The sequence below is a fragment of the Marmota marmota genome, unplaced genomic scaffold (genome assembly GCF_001458135.2).
Source record: "Marmota marmota marmota unplaced genomic scaffold, marMar, whole genome shotgun sequence".
Lineage (NCBI taxonomy): Eukaryota > Metazoa > Chordata > Mammalia > Rodentia > Sciuridae > Marmota > Marmota marmota.
Genome location: NW_026000093.1, coordinates 23,304,661 through 23,319,015, shown reverse-complemented (window position 1 = coordinate 23,319,015; position 14,355 = coordinate 23,304,661). Strand labels below are relative to the sequence as shown.

General features: G+C 40.6%; 1 protein-coding gene across 4 annotated transcripts in view; it reads right to left on the bottom strand.

Annotated features, from left to right (window-relative positions):
- Positions 1-5,850, bottom strand: part of Terf1 (telomeric repeat binding factor 1) — a 30,499-nt gene extending 24,649 nt beyond the window's left edge. For 3 of the 4 annotated variants that reach the window (XM_015485863.2, XM_015485864.2, XM_048783054.1), the window contains exons 1-3: positions 5,458-5,849; positions 2,906-3,001; positions 784-905 (exon numbers count right to left, since the gene is read on the bottom strand). In XM_015485863.2, the coding sequence (XP_015341349.1) occupies positions 784-905; positions 2,906-3,001; positions 5,458-5,800 (561 nt within the window). In that variant the 5' untranslated portion in view covers positions 5,801-5,849. Of the gene's footprint in view, positions 1-783; positions 906-2,905; positions 3,002-5,457 lie in introns of all 4 variants that reach the window. The other variant, XM_015485865.2, reaches the window with a different exon arrangement.
- Between the last annotated feature and the right edge of the window lie 8,505 nt (positions 5,851-14,355).

Genomic DNA, 14,355 nt, shown 5'->3' with positions numbered 1-14,355 from the left:
AATCTTTTCATGTCCTAATTCTACTTGACTGTCATCACACTAATTCCTGGGCACGGGAAAAACCACTTAGATTCTCTACCTTCACCATGTTAAAAAAAAAAACAACTTTAATTTTATAAGAATGAGGAAAAGTTTATTTAACTGACAAAGTCTATACTATTGGCTTCAATGCTAGCAAAACATATTTTACCAATTATATCTCTAAATGACTTTTGGCTTCTGACTCTTAAATGGTCTATGAAAATTCTCAACATGTTTAAAATTTTATATACTCTTGCTTGCAAAAATCCATAATCTATTCTTAATCAAAAATACTGGTTTGGGGTTTAGCTTAGTGGTAGAGCATGTGCTTATTACTAGCATATATGAGGCCCTATGTTCAATATTCAGCATCAAAAACCCCACCAAAAAAAAAAAAAATTAAAATTGCCTATTTAAAAAAAAAAAAATACTCCTTAAATAGAAATTGGGAGGGTACAACTCCTCAATTTTGAAGACTGCTTGATAATCTTTAAGTTCCAGGCGCTGGTGTGTATATCAAGACTACAAAACAAAGGTCAAAATTTCTAAAAGATTCTAAATTTTACTCTGGGTATCCTATCCAATTTCTATATATATATACTAGTAATTATATATATATATATATATATATATATATGCATGCTAGTAACAAGCACATGCTCTACCACTAAGCTAAACCCCAAACCAATTGTTTATTTTAGATATCATATGCTTTCATTTTCTTTCACAATAACAACTGTAAGTACAAAGTAATATTCATACCTGAATTTTAATTAAATTCTCTATTTCTTCATGAAGTTTGTCATGTTCTTTTTCAATTGAAGCCCAAATCATCAGGGCTGATTCCAAGGGTGTAATTCGCTCATCATTTTCAAACTGTGCGTCTTTTAAAAAAACAGAAGAAAAATAAATAATTTAGAAGACTTAAGTAGAACCTTACTTTATCAGCTTTTTAAAGATGCATTGCTTGTAAATATTTGAGTATATATTATATATTTATATGAGTATATATTATGTGCCAGGCACTGTTCTCACACACCAATTTAGGGAAGTGATTTTCTAAGTTAATTTGCTAAGATTTTTAAAACTGAAAAAATTCTGTTAAAATTATAAAACAACTGAAACTTTTCTTTACTACAATAATGAATTCCTTTTGGTTGGATGCAGTTATATATGCCTTAATCCCAGGGATATAGGAGGCTGAGGCAGGAAGATTACAAATTTGAAGCCAATCTTGGCAATTTGATGAGATCCTCTCTCAGAATAAAAAAGGGTTGAAGATATAGCTCACTGGTAAAGCACCCCTGGGTTCAATCCTCAGTACCAAAAAAGGAGAAGGAAGAGTCAGCTACCTAAGATCAGAATAATGGAAAAGGCAAGCAGTTGTCCAATTTGGAACTTATTTTGAAAATAGAACAAGACTTGACTAATAGATTAGATATGCAGAATGAAAAATCAACAGAGGAAGGCCTCTCAGGTTTTAATTAATGGATAAATGTGCTGACATTTACTAACTTAAGAGGCCTGGGTGAGGACCAAGTTTAGGAAGATCAGCATGAAGATATCAAGACAGCAACTATAGCTTATTTTCTAAATAATGATAGTATTTTCTTTCTTTCTTTTTTGGTACTGGGGATCCAGAGGCACTCTACTACTTTTTTTTTTTTTTGGTGGTGCTAGGGATTGAACCCAGGGCGGCCTTGTACAAGTGAGGCAAGCACTCTATCAACTGAGCTATATCCCCAGCTCTGTGTCACACATAATAATTGGATCTCCCTTCCTTTTTTGCTGGGAGGTTTCTGAGAAGAAACTAAGATATATTGAACAAATGCTATATGTAAAGAACTTCTGGACCCTTTAGTATATTTTCTCACATTTAATTTTCCAAACAACCCTGAATAGCAATGTTAACTTTTGGTCTGAAAATTTCCAATTGTGTCCATATCAGTTTGTTTTCCTCAGTAACAGGTTCTATCTTCATCCTTTCTCTTCCACATCTACTCTACCTCTAGTTCTTCCACTTGTGCTTCAGCATCAACTCCAGATCTAACCTCAGTTGCCAAACAAAGCAGGATACATGAGCAAGAGCTGGATTCATGTGGTAATACTCTGTGATTTTATGTAATACATGTTTAAGTAAGCAGTGTCATGTAAGTACTGCCCACCACCCAGAATGGAAGACAAAGCATTTTTATAAGTGGTAAAAACCCAACATAAGTATGTAATTATTTGCACAAAACAGTCATTTAAATGACCATGTTATAAATAGTCATTATTGATAAAACTGAACTAAACCTCCCTATTCCAATTTTAATTGAACTTCAAAGGAGAGTAAATATAAACCACGTTTCCTTATAATAAACAAGTACTAACATCAAGTTTATGAAAGGTTTCAAATATCATAGTTGCCAGTAAAAACAGTGTGTATATGACAGGCATCATTACAAAGTTATTGTGTATAAAATTTAAAGTGAAATCCCCAAGAATCGATAAGGCATAATTCTTCCACTGCAACACCAAAATTATCTGGGAACTTATTAGAAATGCAAATTCCAAGGCTCCACACCCATCCTACAGAATCTGAAACTCATGAGGGGCAGAAGGACTCAGCACTCTTATGTTTTTTAAGAAGTACTATAAGCAATTCTGAAGCAGGCTAAAGTTTGAAAACCACTGTGCTAAGAAGACAGAGAATATACTTTTACTTGCTTTAGATATACTTACGTGAACATATATATGTGTTTGTGTGTATGTGTTTATATGCTGTATACCTGTAGGTAAACTTAAATAAAAGGGGGAAGACAGCTCCCATCTGTTTCTTCTCATTCTCTTATATTTAGACATAAATCAAAATACTTCTACTATAAGATAAAAACATATTTACCAAGGGATTTTCCCGCTGCAATTCTTGTCAAAAACTGACATATGTATACAGTTTTCAGTTGATAAGTTGTAAGACTGGATAATCCATGAATTATGGCTAGAAAAGAAAAAAATGAATTTTATTAAAAACAAACAATCCAGCAGTGCCACTATGTGGTTTGTTAATAGGTTACAAATATCTTGTAAAAATTAGCAGAGCTGGGAGTGGTGGTGCATGCCTGTAATCCCAGTGGGGAGGCTGAGGCAGGAGGGTAACAAGTTCAAAGCCAGCCTCAGCAACCCTGAGGCACTAAGCAAGTCAAAGAGACCCTGTCTCTTAATAAAATACAAAACTGGGCTGGAGATGTGGCCCCCAAGTTCAATCCCTGGTACTCACTCCCCCAAAAAAAACTTAGCAGAAATTTAGAGGTGTTATGTTTTACTTAAGTCAACTTTTAAAAAAAAAATCTAAAAAAAAAGAGAACCTTTCAGAATTAATGCTTTTCTTGCAAAATATAACTGACTAATATGCAGAATAACAAACACTTAAAACTACTTTCATCAAGCAGCATTTGTCAGGCGTGTTGGTGCACACCTGTAACCCCAGCAACTTGGGAGGCTAAGGAAGAAAGATTACAAGTTCTAGGCCAGCCTCACTAATTTAATGAGACTCTGTCTTAAAAAAAAAAAAAAAAGTGGTTAGAAAGCAGTTTAGTGGTAAAGCACCCCTGGCTTCAATCCCCAGTACCAAAAAATAAAAAAATCAAAAAAATCAAAAGCAACACTCTATAGTAATGAAAGCTTAGTGGTAGAATGTTTGTCTAGTATGCAGGAGCCCCTGAGTCTGAGGTCCAGCACTGCAAAACAAAGCCAAAAAGAATTCCTTCTATATTACCTCAGTCAGAAGGGTTATCATCAAGTATACAAAAAACAGTGGGGAAGGAGGCACATGCCTGTAATCCCAGGTAAGCAGGAGGCTGAGGCAGAATGATGGAAAGTTAAAGGCTAGTTTGGGCAATCTAGCAAGACCCTGTCTCATAATACAAGGACTGGCTCTAGTGGGTCAAAGTCACAGATGCTGCTAAACATCCTGGCATAGGAGATATCACCAACCTCATCCTCCAACAAAGAATTACATGGTCCAAAACTTCAAGAGTTGCCATTCAGAAACCTTCCTTTACACATATCAATTCATTTGCTTAATAGTCCTTGACACTATTGTTACCAAAATTTTACAGATGAAAAAAATGAGAAACCAAAAGAATAGTATTGCTTCTTCTTCTTCTTCTTTTTTTCGTAGCAAAGATTGAATCCAGGGGTGCTTTATCACTGAGCTATATCCCCAGCTCCCTTTTTAAAATTTTGAGACAGGGCCTTGCTAAACTCCTGAGGCTGCCACAGCCTCCCAAATTGCTGGAATTACAGGCGTAGACCAGATGCCCAGCTGCTTTAGGTCTTATCTCTAATAAAATAGAATGGAAACACTTGACATTTTGGACCATGTAATTCTTTGTTGGAGAATGGGGTTGGGGATATCTCCTGTGCCCTATAGGATGTTTCGCAGCATCCATGGCCTTTTTAAAATTTCTATTTTGAGACAAGGTCTTGCTAAGTTTTAGCCTTGAACTTTCAATCTTCCTGCCCAAAGACAATCTTTTTCTTTTTTTCCTTTTCTTTTTCTTTTCTTTTTCTTTTTTTTTTTTTTTGTGGTGCTGGGGATCGAGCTGGGGATCTTGTGCATGCGAGGCAAGCATTCTACCAACTGAGCTATATCCCCAGCCCCAAAGACAACTTTTTAATAATTCTAATTATTACTAAATGACTTCATTCTAGGATTTAATTTTCTAATTAATGGTAATTATGGCTCCAGTGTATCCACGTGTGACAAGTAGAAGAAAGGTCCTTGAATTGGAACATTAAAGCATGGGTTCAGAACACCCCTTTTAACCTACCAGTACCTTAGGTTAACTAATTCAGTCTTCTATAAGATTATATGCCTACTCAGGAAGATGCATCGATATGGCTTGCTGAGAATCTTGTATTAAATACTAGCCATATTATAGATACACAATTAATTCAATGGCAACGCTAAATGAAATCCCGGGATATCATTTCGTTGCCCTTCAAAATGCTAACTCTCGTCTTCTCGTTGGGTCTACCTTTTCCCATCAGTTAAAGGCTGCTAGAAAGATTTCATAGTTATTTTTATTCCAGGGGCTATAGTCAGCAAGTAGGCCAAATGAGATTTAAATAATTCACAAATTAACATTACTACAGGAATACCTAAGCAGAAGAGCAACAAATATAGGCAAAGGAGACGAGGAATTGGGCTGTGGGTCGGGTGCAATCTTATTCAATTCAACTCAATTAATTTTTTTATCAGTCCTAGCCGCGGGTCTTAGTTTCATTTTTCCGAAGTGCAAAACAGAAGCTTGATGAGAAGAGGCGGAACCGGGATTCGAACAGAGGTTCGTTCAGCCGAGCCTCTGCCGAACCGCCGCAAGAGCCCTGCTCGCGACCCCGCTGGAAACCCAGCCTCTGCCGTCCGTCCCCACGCAGCCACCCGCCCCTCACCTTCGGCGCTGTCGCGGGTCCGGTGGAAGTCCTCCGAGCGGCCGTCGCGGAAGGCCCGGCAAAGAGAAAGGCAGAGGAAATCGAGCATCCAGCCAGCAGCCACTGCCTCGGCCTCCGCCACCAGGTCCGCGTCTTCCCCCTCTTCTTCCTCCTCCTCCTCCGCCTCCCCCCCCTCTTCCTCAGGGGCCCCCAACTGCATCTGACAGTCGGTCAGTTCCTGGTACTCAAACTGTTCTAGGTCTTCTCTGGCCCTCTCCATCCCCTCTCGATGGGAGGACTCTTCATCCTCCCCGTCCGCACGGCCCCGCGGGCTCGGAGCCGCTGAGGAAGCGGACTCCGCCATGTTGTATCGCTCGCGCGGGTCGTGCCTCTTCGAGCGGCGAGCAACGATTGGCTCGCGCTAGAGGGCATGGAGCATGACCACGGCGGGTCTCTTCCGTCGGCGAGAAACCACCCAATCACACCGCCGGGATGGGCGAGCAACTCGAACCTGGCTTCTGATTGGTCGGTTCCTGCTCCAGTCTCTGGACATTGAATTCCCCGCCAGTCTGTGGCCAGCGCTCTGCTGGTAAACCTGTGTCTACTGTAATGACAGGCTGGGCAGAGGTACTGATGCGGAAGCGGGAGTCTGCCTTTCCCCTTCTTTTAAAATGTAACCTTGCCTAGAAACAAGGTCCGTGGAAACGTATTTTACCTACAACGTAGTTAAAAAGGAGATAGATCCTAGTGTTTATCTAACGCAGTACATGATCATAAACCAAAACTGAAAAGGACTGATACCCGTGTTTTCCAACTTTTAGGTGCATTATTTTCCGCCCTGGGGCTATCTAAAAAGTAATTCATGGGCTTTCGAGTTTCTGTTCTCTAGTTCTGGCTTGGGGAATCCTTGAATTTTGCACGTTTAATAAGCTTTCCAGGTGATGCTGAGGCCCTTGTTTGAGGACCACATTTTGAGAACCACTGTTCTAGAAAGAGTACATTGTTAGGCTGGGCCGTGCAGCAGCACTCCTGCAATCTCAAGGGAGCCTGGGGCAGGAGGATTGCCAGCCTCAGCAATTTGGTGAGACTGTGTCTCAAAAAAAAAAGAGAACATCTGGCTATGTAGGTCAATGGTTGAAGCACCCCTTTACCGAGTTCACGCTACAGTACCAAAAACAACAACAAAACCCTTCATCAATAACTCCTTAATATCCAGACTACATATGTATTTTTGAAATGTTCTTTTCCTGTTGTGTGCCTTTTATACTGTTAGAATGGAAAACATAATACTGTTCCTTTCCATGAAGAATTAAGGTCCTGTTGAGGAGACAAGAAAGATAAAGCACACAAATTCATGGGTATTGCTAACCAAACCCTAATAGTGTTACCAGAGTCCTAGGCCAGAGGCCTGATTCTGGGGATCCAATAAATCAGAGCCAGCTGTAACAGAGGTTCACTTGATGTTTTGACTGTATTCCTTGTCGCTTTTTTTTCTTTTTCCCAATCTTCTCCCTGATCTTCTTTTCCCTAACATCCTTCTTGATCTTCTTTTCCCTAATCTTCCTGACCTTCTCCTCCCTAATCTCATTTTCTCTGGATCACCCCTAGAAGCCCCCTATTCTTGCTAATGGGCAGAATCACAGCCTTTGGGACAGGAGGTCCCCCCCCTCCACCCCATATTTCTCCTTTGCCAGCAAAACAATAAATCGTTTTCCTTTTTCTTAAAACCGTGTCCTCATTATTTGATTGGCATTCAGGGGGCAAGGACCCAGCTTTTGGTAACATAGTTACCCCAAATATCAAACAGAAATGATAATGGTGAAAAGCATGAAAGGAACTTCCTGAGACAGCTACACCAGGAAGACAAAGGGACCCAAGTTTTTAATCCTGTCTTTGAGGAACAGAGGCGGACCTTGTAGTTTTATAGGAAAAGGAAGGAGGGCAAGGATTTGCACAACTGAAGCCTTTTTACAACTGCCTAAGTAGGTAATCTTGATCAGGTGTGGTCTGTCCACCATTTCAGAATTGGTCAGACTGGGTCCCAGATAAGAAAGTTGCTGTTGCCTGGGTCTGACTTCTCCTCACAAGATGTTTATCAGATTAGATCTCATTCCTGGAATCCAAAGTGATTCAGAGTAAAGGAGACTGATGCAAAATGGAGGCAGAGATGCCAAATTTTATAGTCAACTTTTAGACACCCATCGGATATTCATATGTATATATGAAGAGTCTAAGTCCTTATTACAATAGGAATTTGGTGGAGATGTCACTGGTGGAATTCCCAGACAGGCAGACCTTCCAGAAGGGACTTTGATGGAAAAGAATTTCAGCACCTGTCACTACGTAGTGGCACAGACAAACTTATTTAGGAAAACAAGGAAATAGACATTCAAGGGAGAATGAGAGCCATCTTGAAAGTGAGAAAATTGCTTTTGAGATTCCTGGCTTCTCTTTTAAAGGGAACTGGGGAGGGGTAGATATGTGAGGCTGATGTCTGTCTGGTCATTCTCAGGATCCTTAAGCTGTTGTGCTTTCCTTTCCATTCTTGGATTGATAAATAATGTTGGAAAGCTCCCTCAGTTATAGGTTTCTTTTTTAAAAATATTTTTTAGTTGTAGTTGGATACAATATCTTTAATTAATTATCATTATTTTTTTAAATGTGGTGCTGTTACCGCTGTTTACCGGTGACGAGTCCTTGCTTCCCCAGTGCTGAAGTATAACACCAGACGAACATGCCCAGGCAAGTTTAGAATGGAAAGTAAAAGCTTTATTAAAGGACAGCAGAAAAGACTTCTGTCCTTTGTTCTGTTATCTTGCAGTGATAAAAATGTAGGTGGGAAGGCCCAAAGGGTGGGGGACAGAGGGGCCCAAAGGAATAATGTGGGCAAGAAGGGCTTTTGGATTAGTATCTCTTTGTTTAGCATAGTTTTTGGATTAGCATCTCTTTGCTGGGAGCTGCTTTATTAACATTTCCTTGGGATGAGCTCCATCTTCACCTCACTGGATATTAGACAGGATGTACCTAACTAAAATAACTACCTGTCTTTAAATCTGGCTTCAGTGCTGGGGATCGAACTGTCCTTTGTTCTGTTAACTTGCAGTGATAGAATGTGGGTGGATAACAGAACAAAGGACAGTGGATTACAGAACAAAGGACAGTTCGCTCCCCAGCACTGAAGCCAGATTTAAAGATAGATAGTTATTGTAGTTAGGTACATCCGGTATATCCTACCTACATTCTATCGCTGCAAGATAACGGAACAAAGGACAGAAATGCGGGAAAGTGCTAGATGGGCACTCACTGCTGAGCCACAACCCCAGCCCCAGTTACAGTTTTCTTTCTTTTTTTTTTTGTCATTTAGTTTTTATTCATAATCATAAACTTAACTCTGCAATCCAGCTAGACTTGGGAGGGAAATAAGGAAAATATGGAACCCAAAGAACTGCAGCGAGAGCACAAAGATTATGGGATATTGCAAGCAGATGGGGTGGAGGGGTGCTCTCCTGAGCTACAGGAATGGTTTGGTGGTTAAGATAAACACAAGTCAAATGTATTAGAGTTGTCCACAGTCGGAAATGGTGATCTTCTTGCTGGTCTTGCCATTCCTGGACCCAAAGCGTTCCATGGCTTCCACAAAGTTCAAGCCCTCTTTCACCTTCCCAAAGACCACCTGCTTGCCATCCAACCACTCAGTCTTGGCAGTGCAGATGAAAAACTGGGAACCATTTGTGTTTGGCCCAGCATTTGTCATAGACAAGATGCCAGGGCCAGTTACAGGTTTCTTAAAGTGTTCTATCTCTCTATTGTTGTATCTCTCTTAATTATCTCTTGGGTTAATGAACAGTGCACCTGATGATTTTCTTAAGTGGGTGAATTTACAGTGACTAAAGTTTACAAAGCAGCCTTGGTGGTGAAGCCAGATTTACAGATAGGTAGTTAGTGTAGTTAGGTAAATCAGGTCTAATATCAAGTAAAATCAAGAATGAAGGCCATATTGAGAATGGAGTCCAGGAAAAGGGGAATTGAAAAAGTCCCCAAGGCCTGGAGCCATTCCAAGGAAATATTAATGAAGCAGCTCCCAGCAAACAGAGATGCTAATCCTAAACCCTTCCTGCCCAGATTACTCCTCAGGCTTATCTGTCTCTCAGCTTTTGGACCTTCCCACCTACATTTCAGCACTGCAAGATAACAGAACAAAGGACAAGAATGCATATAACAGGAATGCAGGAAATCTGAAAGTAAACCTTAGCTATAAAAAGGGAAGACCTTCCCCTTCCAAGGATTCCACCTCTTGGGTCCCCTTCTTCCTCCGGGGAGAAGTCTTTTCTGCTGTCCTTTAATAAAGCTTCTACTTTCCACTCTAAACTTGCCTGGGCATGCTTCTCTGGTATTATACTTCAGCATTGGGAAAGCAAGGACTCATCATCGGTAAACAGCGGTAACAATACCACAGGTTACCAGATGAGGAGTTCTGCTCCCTCAAATGTGGAAGTTTGAACATTAGAGAAGCACGCTGAGGCAAGTATATAAAGCAGGGTTTATTTACTTATTTATTTTTAAATAAATATTTTTTAAATAAAAAATATTTATTTTTTTACCTTTATTTTATTTATTTATTTTTATGTGGTGCTAAGGATGGAACCCAGCGCCTAAAGGCGAGCGCTCTACCACTGAGCCACAACCCCAGCCCCTAAAGCAGGGTTTATTGAAAAAGGGGTAACATAGACTTCTTCCAGGAGGGAGAAGGGAGGGGGCCAGAGCTGGTATCCTGGTATCCCTAGAAGCAAGGGTTCTGACCTTTTTATATGTCCTAGGCTTCCTTTGTTCTCCTGCTATCTTCCCCTTATCTCTCTCCTTCCTGCTGGGCATTTGATTAGACCCAGGAATGCTGGTGGGGTGGCCAAAAGGTGGGAAACCAGTGGGGCTGAAGGAGGAAGGGCAGGATGGAGCAGCCAAGGAAGTATTAACCTTATAGTTCCTAGGGAGGGACAATTCCTGGGACAGGTTACTTTAGCAACTGTTGGAGCAAGGGGAGGTTCTTGATAAGGGTGGAGGAAGGGCTGTGAAGGAATTAACATTTCAGTCCCTCTGGGGACAGCTCCAACATGTGGGTCTCACTCAAAATTGGCCTCCTTTATCCGATCTGACTCGATTTACCTATCTGTACTGACTGCCTGTCTAATTCTGGCTTCACTATCACACCACACTAGCAAAATGAATATTCCCACTTTGAGGTGGTGGACTGTCATATTATGGTACAAAGTGTATATTTGGTTTTCGTTCATGGTTTCTGACTCCAGCTCCAGTAACCCTTGTGATTTCCTAAGTGACAGGGAAATAGAGTTTCCTTTGTTAAAATATTTAGCCCTTTGTATTTAGTTCCTGAATGAGCTCTGGAACCTTCCAGAGCTATAAGGTGAAAGCCAGTCTTTTTGTTATTTATAACAAGCTCCTTTCAACCACGTGGCTTATGTTAATAAGATAATCTTTTGAAAGTCTATGGATAACCACTGCAGGAGGGTGGGGAGGTTAGGGCTGGGGCTGGCTGCCAGGGAAACCAACCCCCTGCTCAAGAGCTTTGTAATTTACTGCCCCAGTCCCCAAGTCCAGGGAAGGGGAAAGGGATCGGAAGGTTGAGTTGATCCCAATGGCTGATGATTTAGTCATCATGCCTGAAGGATATGAAAAATGACAACCCCCAATGTAACAGTGGTCTACTTATGCTTTGAATATAAACCTTGCTGCTCTGCCACTGCAACTTATTTTTTTAAGTGGACACTGTTTTTCCTCTTACTCTCTCCTTGTTCCTCCCTAATCTCTCCCCATCCCTAATCTCAGGGAAAACAGAATTGCCTTTCTTCCCCATTCTAGGCAGAGTTGTCTGTTCCTGAATACACATACACCATAGGAACCACGTCATTCAGAAGATCTCAGAAATAACTACCTTTGAAATCAAAAACAAGTGAATTACAAACCCAGACAGAGAACATGTGGAATGTACCATTTGAGTCACCTCTTTAAAAGCCCCCCATTCCTGCTGATGGGCAGAATCACTGCCTTTTAGACAGGAGTCCCCTGTGTTTCTAGCAATAAACCTTCTTTTTCCTTTTTCTCAAAACCATGTTATTGGATTGGCATCAGGGATAAAGACCAAGCTTTTGGCAACACCAAGATAGTGTGACCTGGGAAGAGGGAGGGAGGAAGAAGGCAAAACATTTATCCCTGCCTAGTTACAATGATTTGGAAGTGAGAAGGCAGATACCAAGTGCTGGTGCCCAGTACTTTCACCCTTTCCCATTGCTAATGAATCCTGGAAGGAGATATGCAAATAGTGAAGCTCTGGGTAACCATAGACCCTAGAGGAAGAGGCCAAACACTAATCCTTTCCCAGTGACAGTACAGTGACCCTTGGAGGAAAAGGATAAACTAGGACCCTCCATCTTGCCCAGTAAAAACAAGTCTCAAATTTTTACACCCTCTTTCCTGATTGCCCAAACTGACCCAGTCTGTTGAAGAGATTAAATCATCTCTCAGTGTAACACAAAAACCCAGATCCCTTCTGTAACCAGGGGCCATTTTCTACCCAGAAAGTGATGCCTGACTCCCCTGCTCAATAAAAAACCTTTCTGGTCCATGAAGTCTGCTCTTATCTTAGTTATTTATGTTTTCATTATGGTGTCAAAAATGTTTTGCCTACAAAAGCATCCGTAAAACCCCCAAAGAAATGAGGACAGTGGGCTTCTTCCAGGAATAAGAACACATCTACGTGCCAGAGGGAGGGGTGGGCCACCCTAACTCCATGAGGAATAGAGTTCCTGCCCTTGGGACCAGTCCAGACCCCATCACCTGGTTATTGGTGACAAGTTCTATTCCTTCACATGTTTAAGATTGAACATTAGAGAAGCACGCCGGGGCCAGCACATAAAGCAGACTTTACTTCTCCTGGGAGGGAGAAGGGGGCCATCATTGGTATCCCAAGAAGCAAGGCATTCTGCTTTTTTTTTTTTCCTGGTGGTATTGGGGACTGAACCCAGGGCCTTGTGCATGCAAGCAAGCATCCTACCAACTGAGCTATATCTCAAGACCTCTGGCTTTTTTTTTTTTTTAATATGTCCTAAGCTTCTCTTGTTCTCCTGCTCTCTGACATTACCACAACCATGATGGCACAAAGCAATAGGAAATTTTCAGCTTCCTTATAACCTTAGCAGGACTATTTTTCTATTCTAGGTTCTTCTTCCTTGGTCCTGAGGATTGAATCCAGAGCCTCAATCATGCTAGGCAAGCCTCTACCACTGAGCGACATCCCCAGCCTCTAGCGGTCTGTTCTTGATTGAAATGTTGTTTGGCAGTGCACTACTGTAATTGAAAGAATCTCAGCACTCACTCTCCATGACCATTTTATTTTATTGCTTTAAGAAAAATACCTTCTGGTGTATGCCTTTAACAAGCACTGATTAGCCAATATTTTTAATAAAATGCATCTGCCAGAAGTGAAAGTGATAACATTTGTGTGGGAGTAAAAGAATATGAGCAACAGTTGGGATCTAGGGGGAGAATCCTGTTTCTACCTTTTTATCCCTGAAAGTAAACCCACCCTGGATAAAACAAAATATATTCTGGTGATGATTTTTACCCTTGAATACAAAAATAAGTTGAACTGTAAAAAAACGACAACTGCACTAAGAAATAAAACCATGGACAGCCTCTACTTAATAAAGCACCATATAAGAGATAGATAGATAGATAGATAGATATAGATATTGTTCTAGGGATTGAACTCCAGGGTGCTTTACCATTAAGTTACATCTCCAGTCTTTTTGAGTGGAGAAGGTCTTGCCGAGTTGCTGAGGGTCTTGCTAAATTGTTGAAGCTGGCCTCAAATCTGTGATCCTCTCAGCCTCTGGAATCACTGGGCTTACTGATGTGTGCCACCCTCCCTGGCTATAATTTTTAATTTTCTATGAGCCATATTTTATAAAGTAAAAGGAATAAATGAAATTAATTTTAATATCATAGTTTATTTAACTCAGTATATCTAAAATATTATCATTTCAACAGGTAATCAAAATAAATAATTATTAAGAATATTTTACATTTAAAAAATGTCTTCAAGCTGGGGCCAGTGTAATCTCAGCAACTCAGGAGGTTGAGTCAGGAAGATGGCAAATTTGAGACCATCCTTGGCAATTTAGCAAGACCATATCTCAAAATAAAAAATAAAAAGGATAGGGGATATACTTCTGTGGCAGAGCACCCCTGGGTTCATTCTGTAGTCTCAGTCTCTCTCTCTCTCTCTCTCTCACACACACACACACACACACACACACACACTCTCTCACACACATTTTCAAGATGGGGATGTGGCTCAAGCGGTAGCGCGCTCACCTGGCATGCGTGCGGCCCGGGTTCAACCCTTAGCACCACATACAAAGATGTTGTGTCCGCCGAAAACTAAAAAATAAACACTAAAAATTTCTCTCTCTCTCTCTCTTTCTTAAAAAAAAAAAAGATACCTACACTCATGTTAATTGCAACATTATTCAAAATAATCAAGATAAGGAAACAACCTAACTGTTCATCAATGAATGAATGGATTTTATTTTATTAATTTTTTTTTTTGGTACTGAAGATTGAATCCAGGGGCCCTTTACCACTGAACTACATCCCCAGTCCTTTTTATTTTTTCTTTTTGAGGCACGGTCTTGCTAAGTTTCTTAGGGCCTTGTTAGGTTGCTGAGGATAGTCTCAAACTTGCAATCCCCCTGCCTCAACCTCCCAACTCGCTAGAATTACAGGTGTATACCCCTACACCTGGCAAATGAGTAGATTTTAAAACATTTTTTTGTTGTTTTGTTTTAGTTGTAGTTAGACACAATACCTTTGTTTATTTATTTAATTTTATGTGATGCTGAGGAT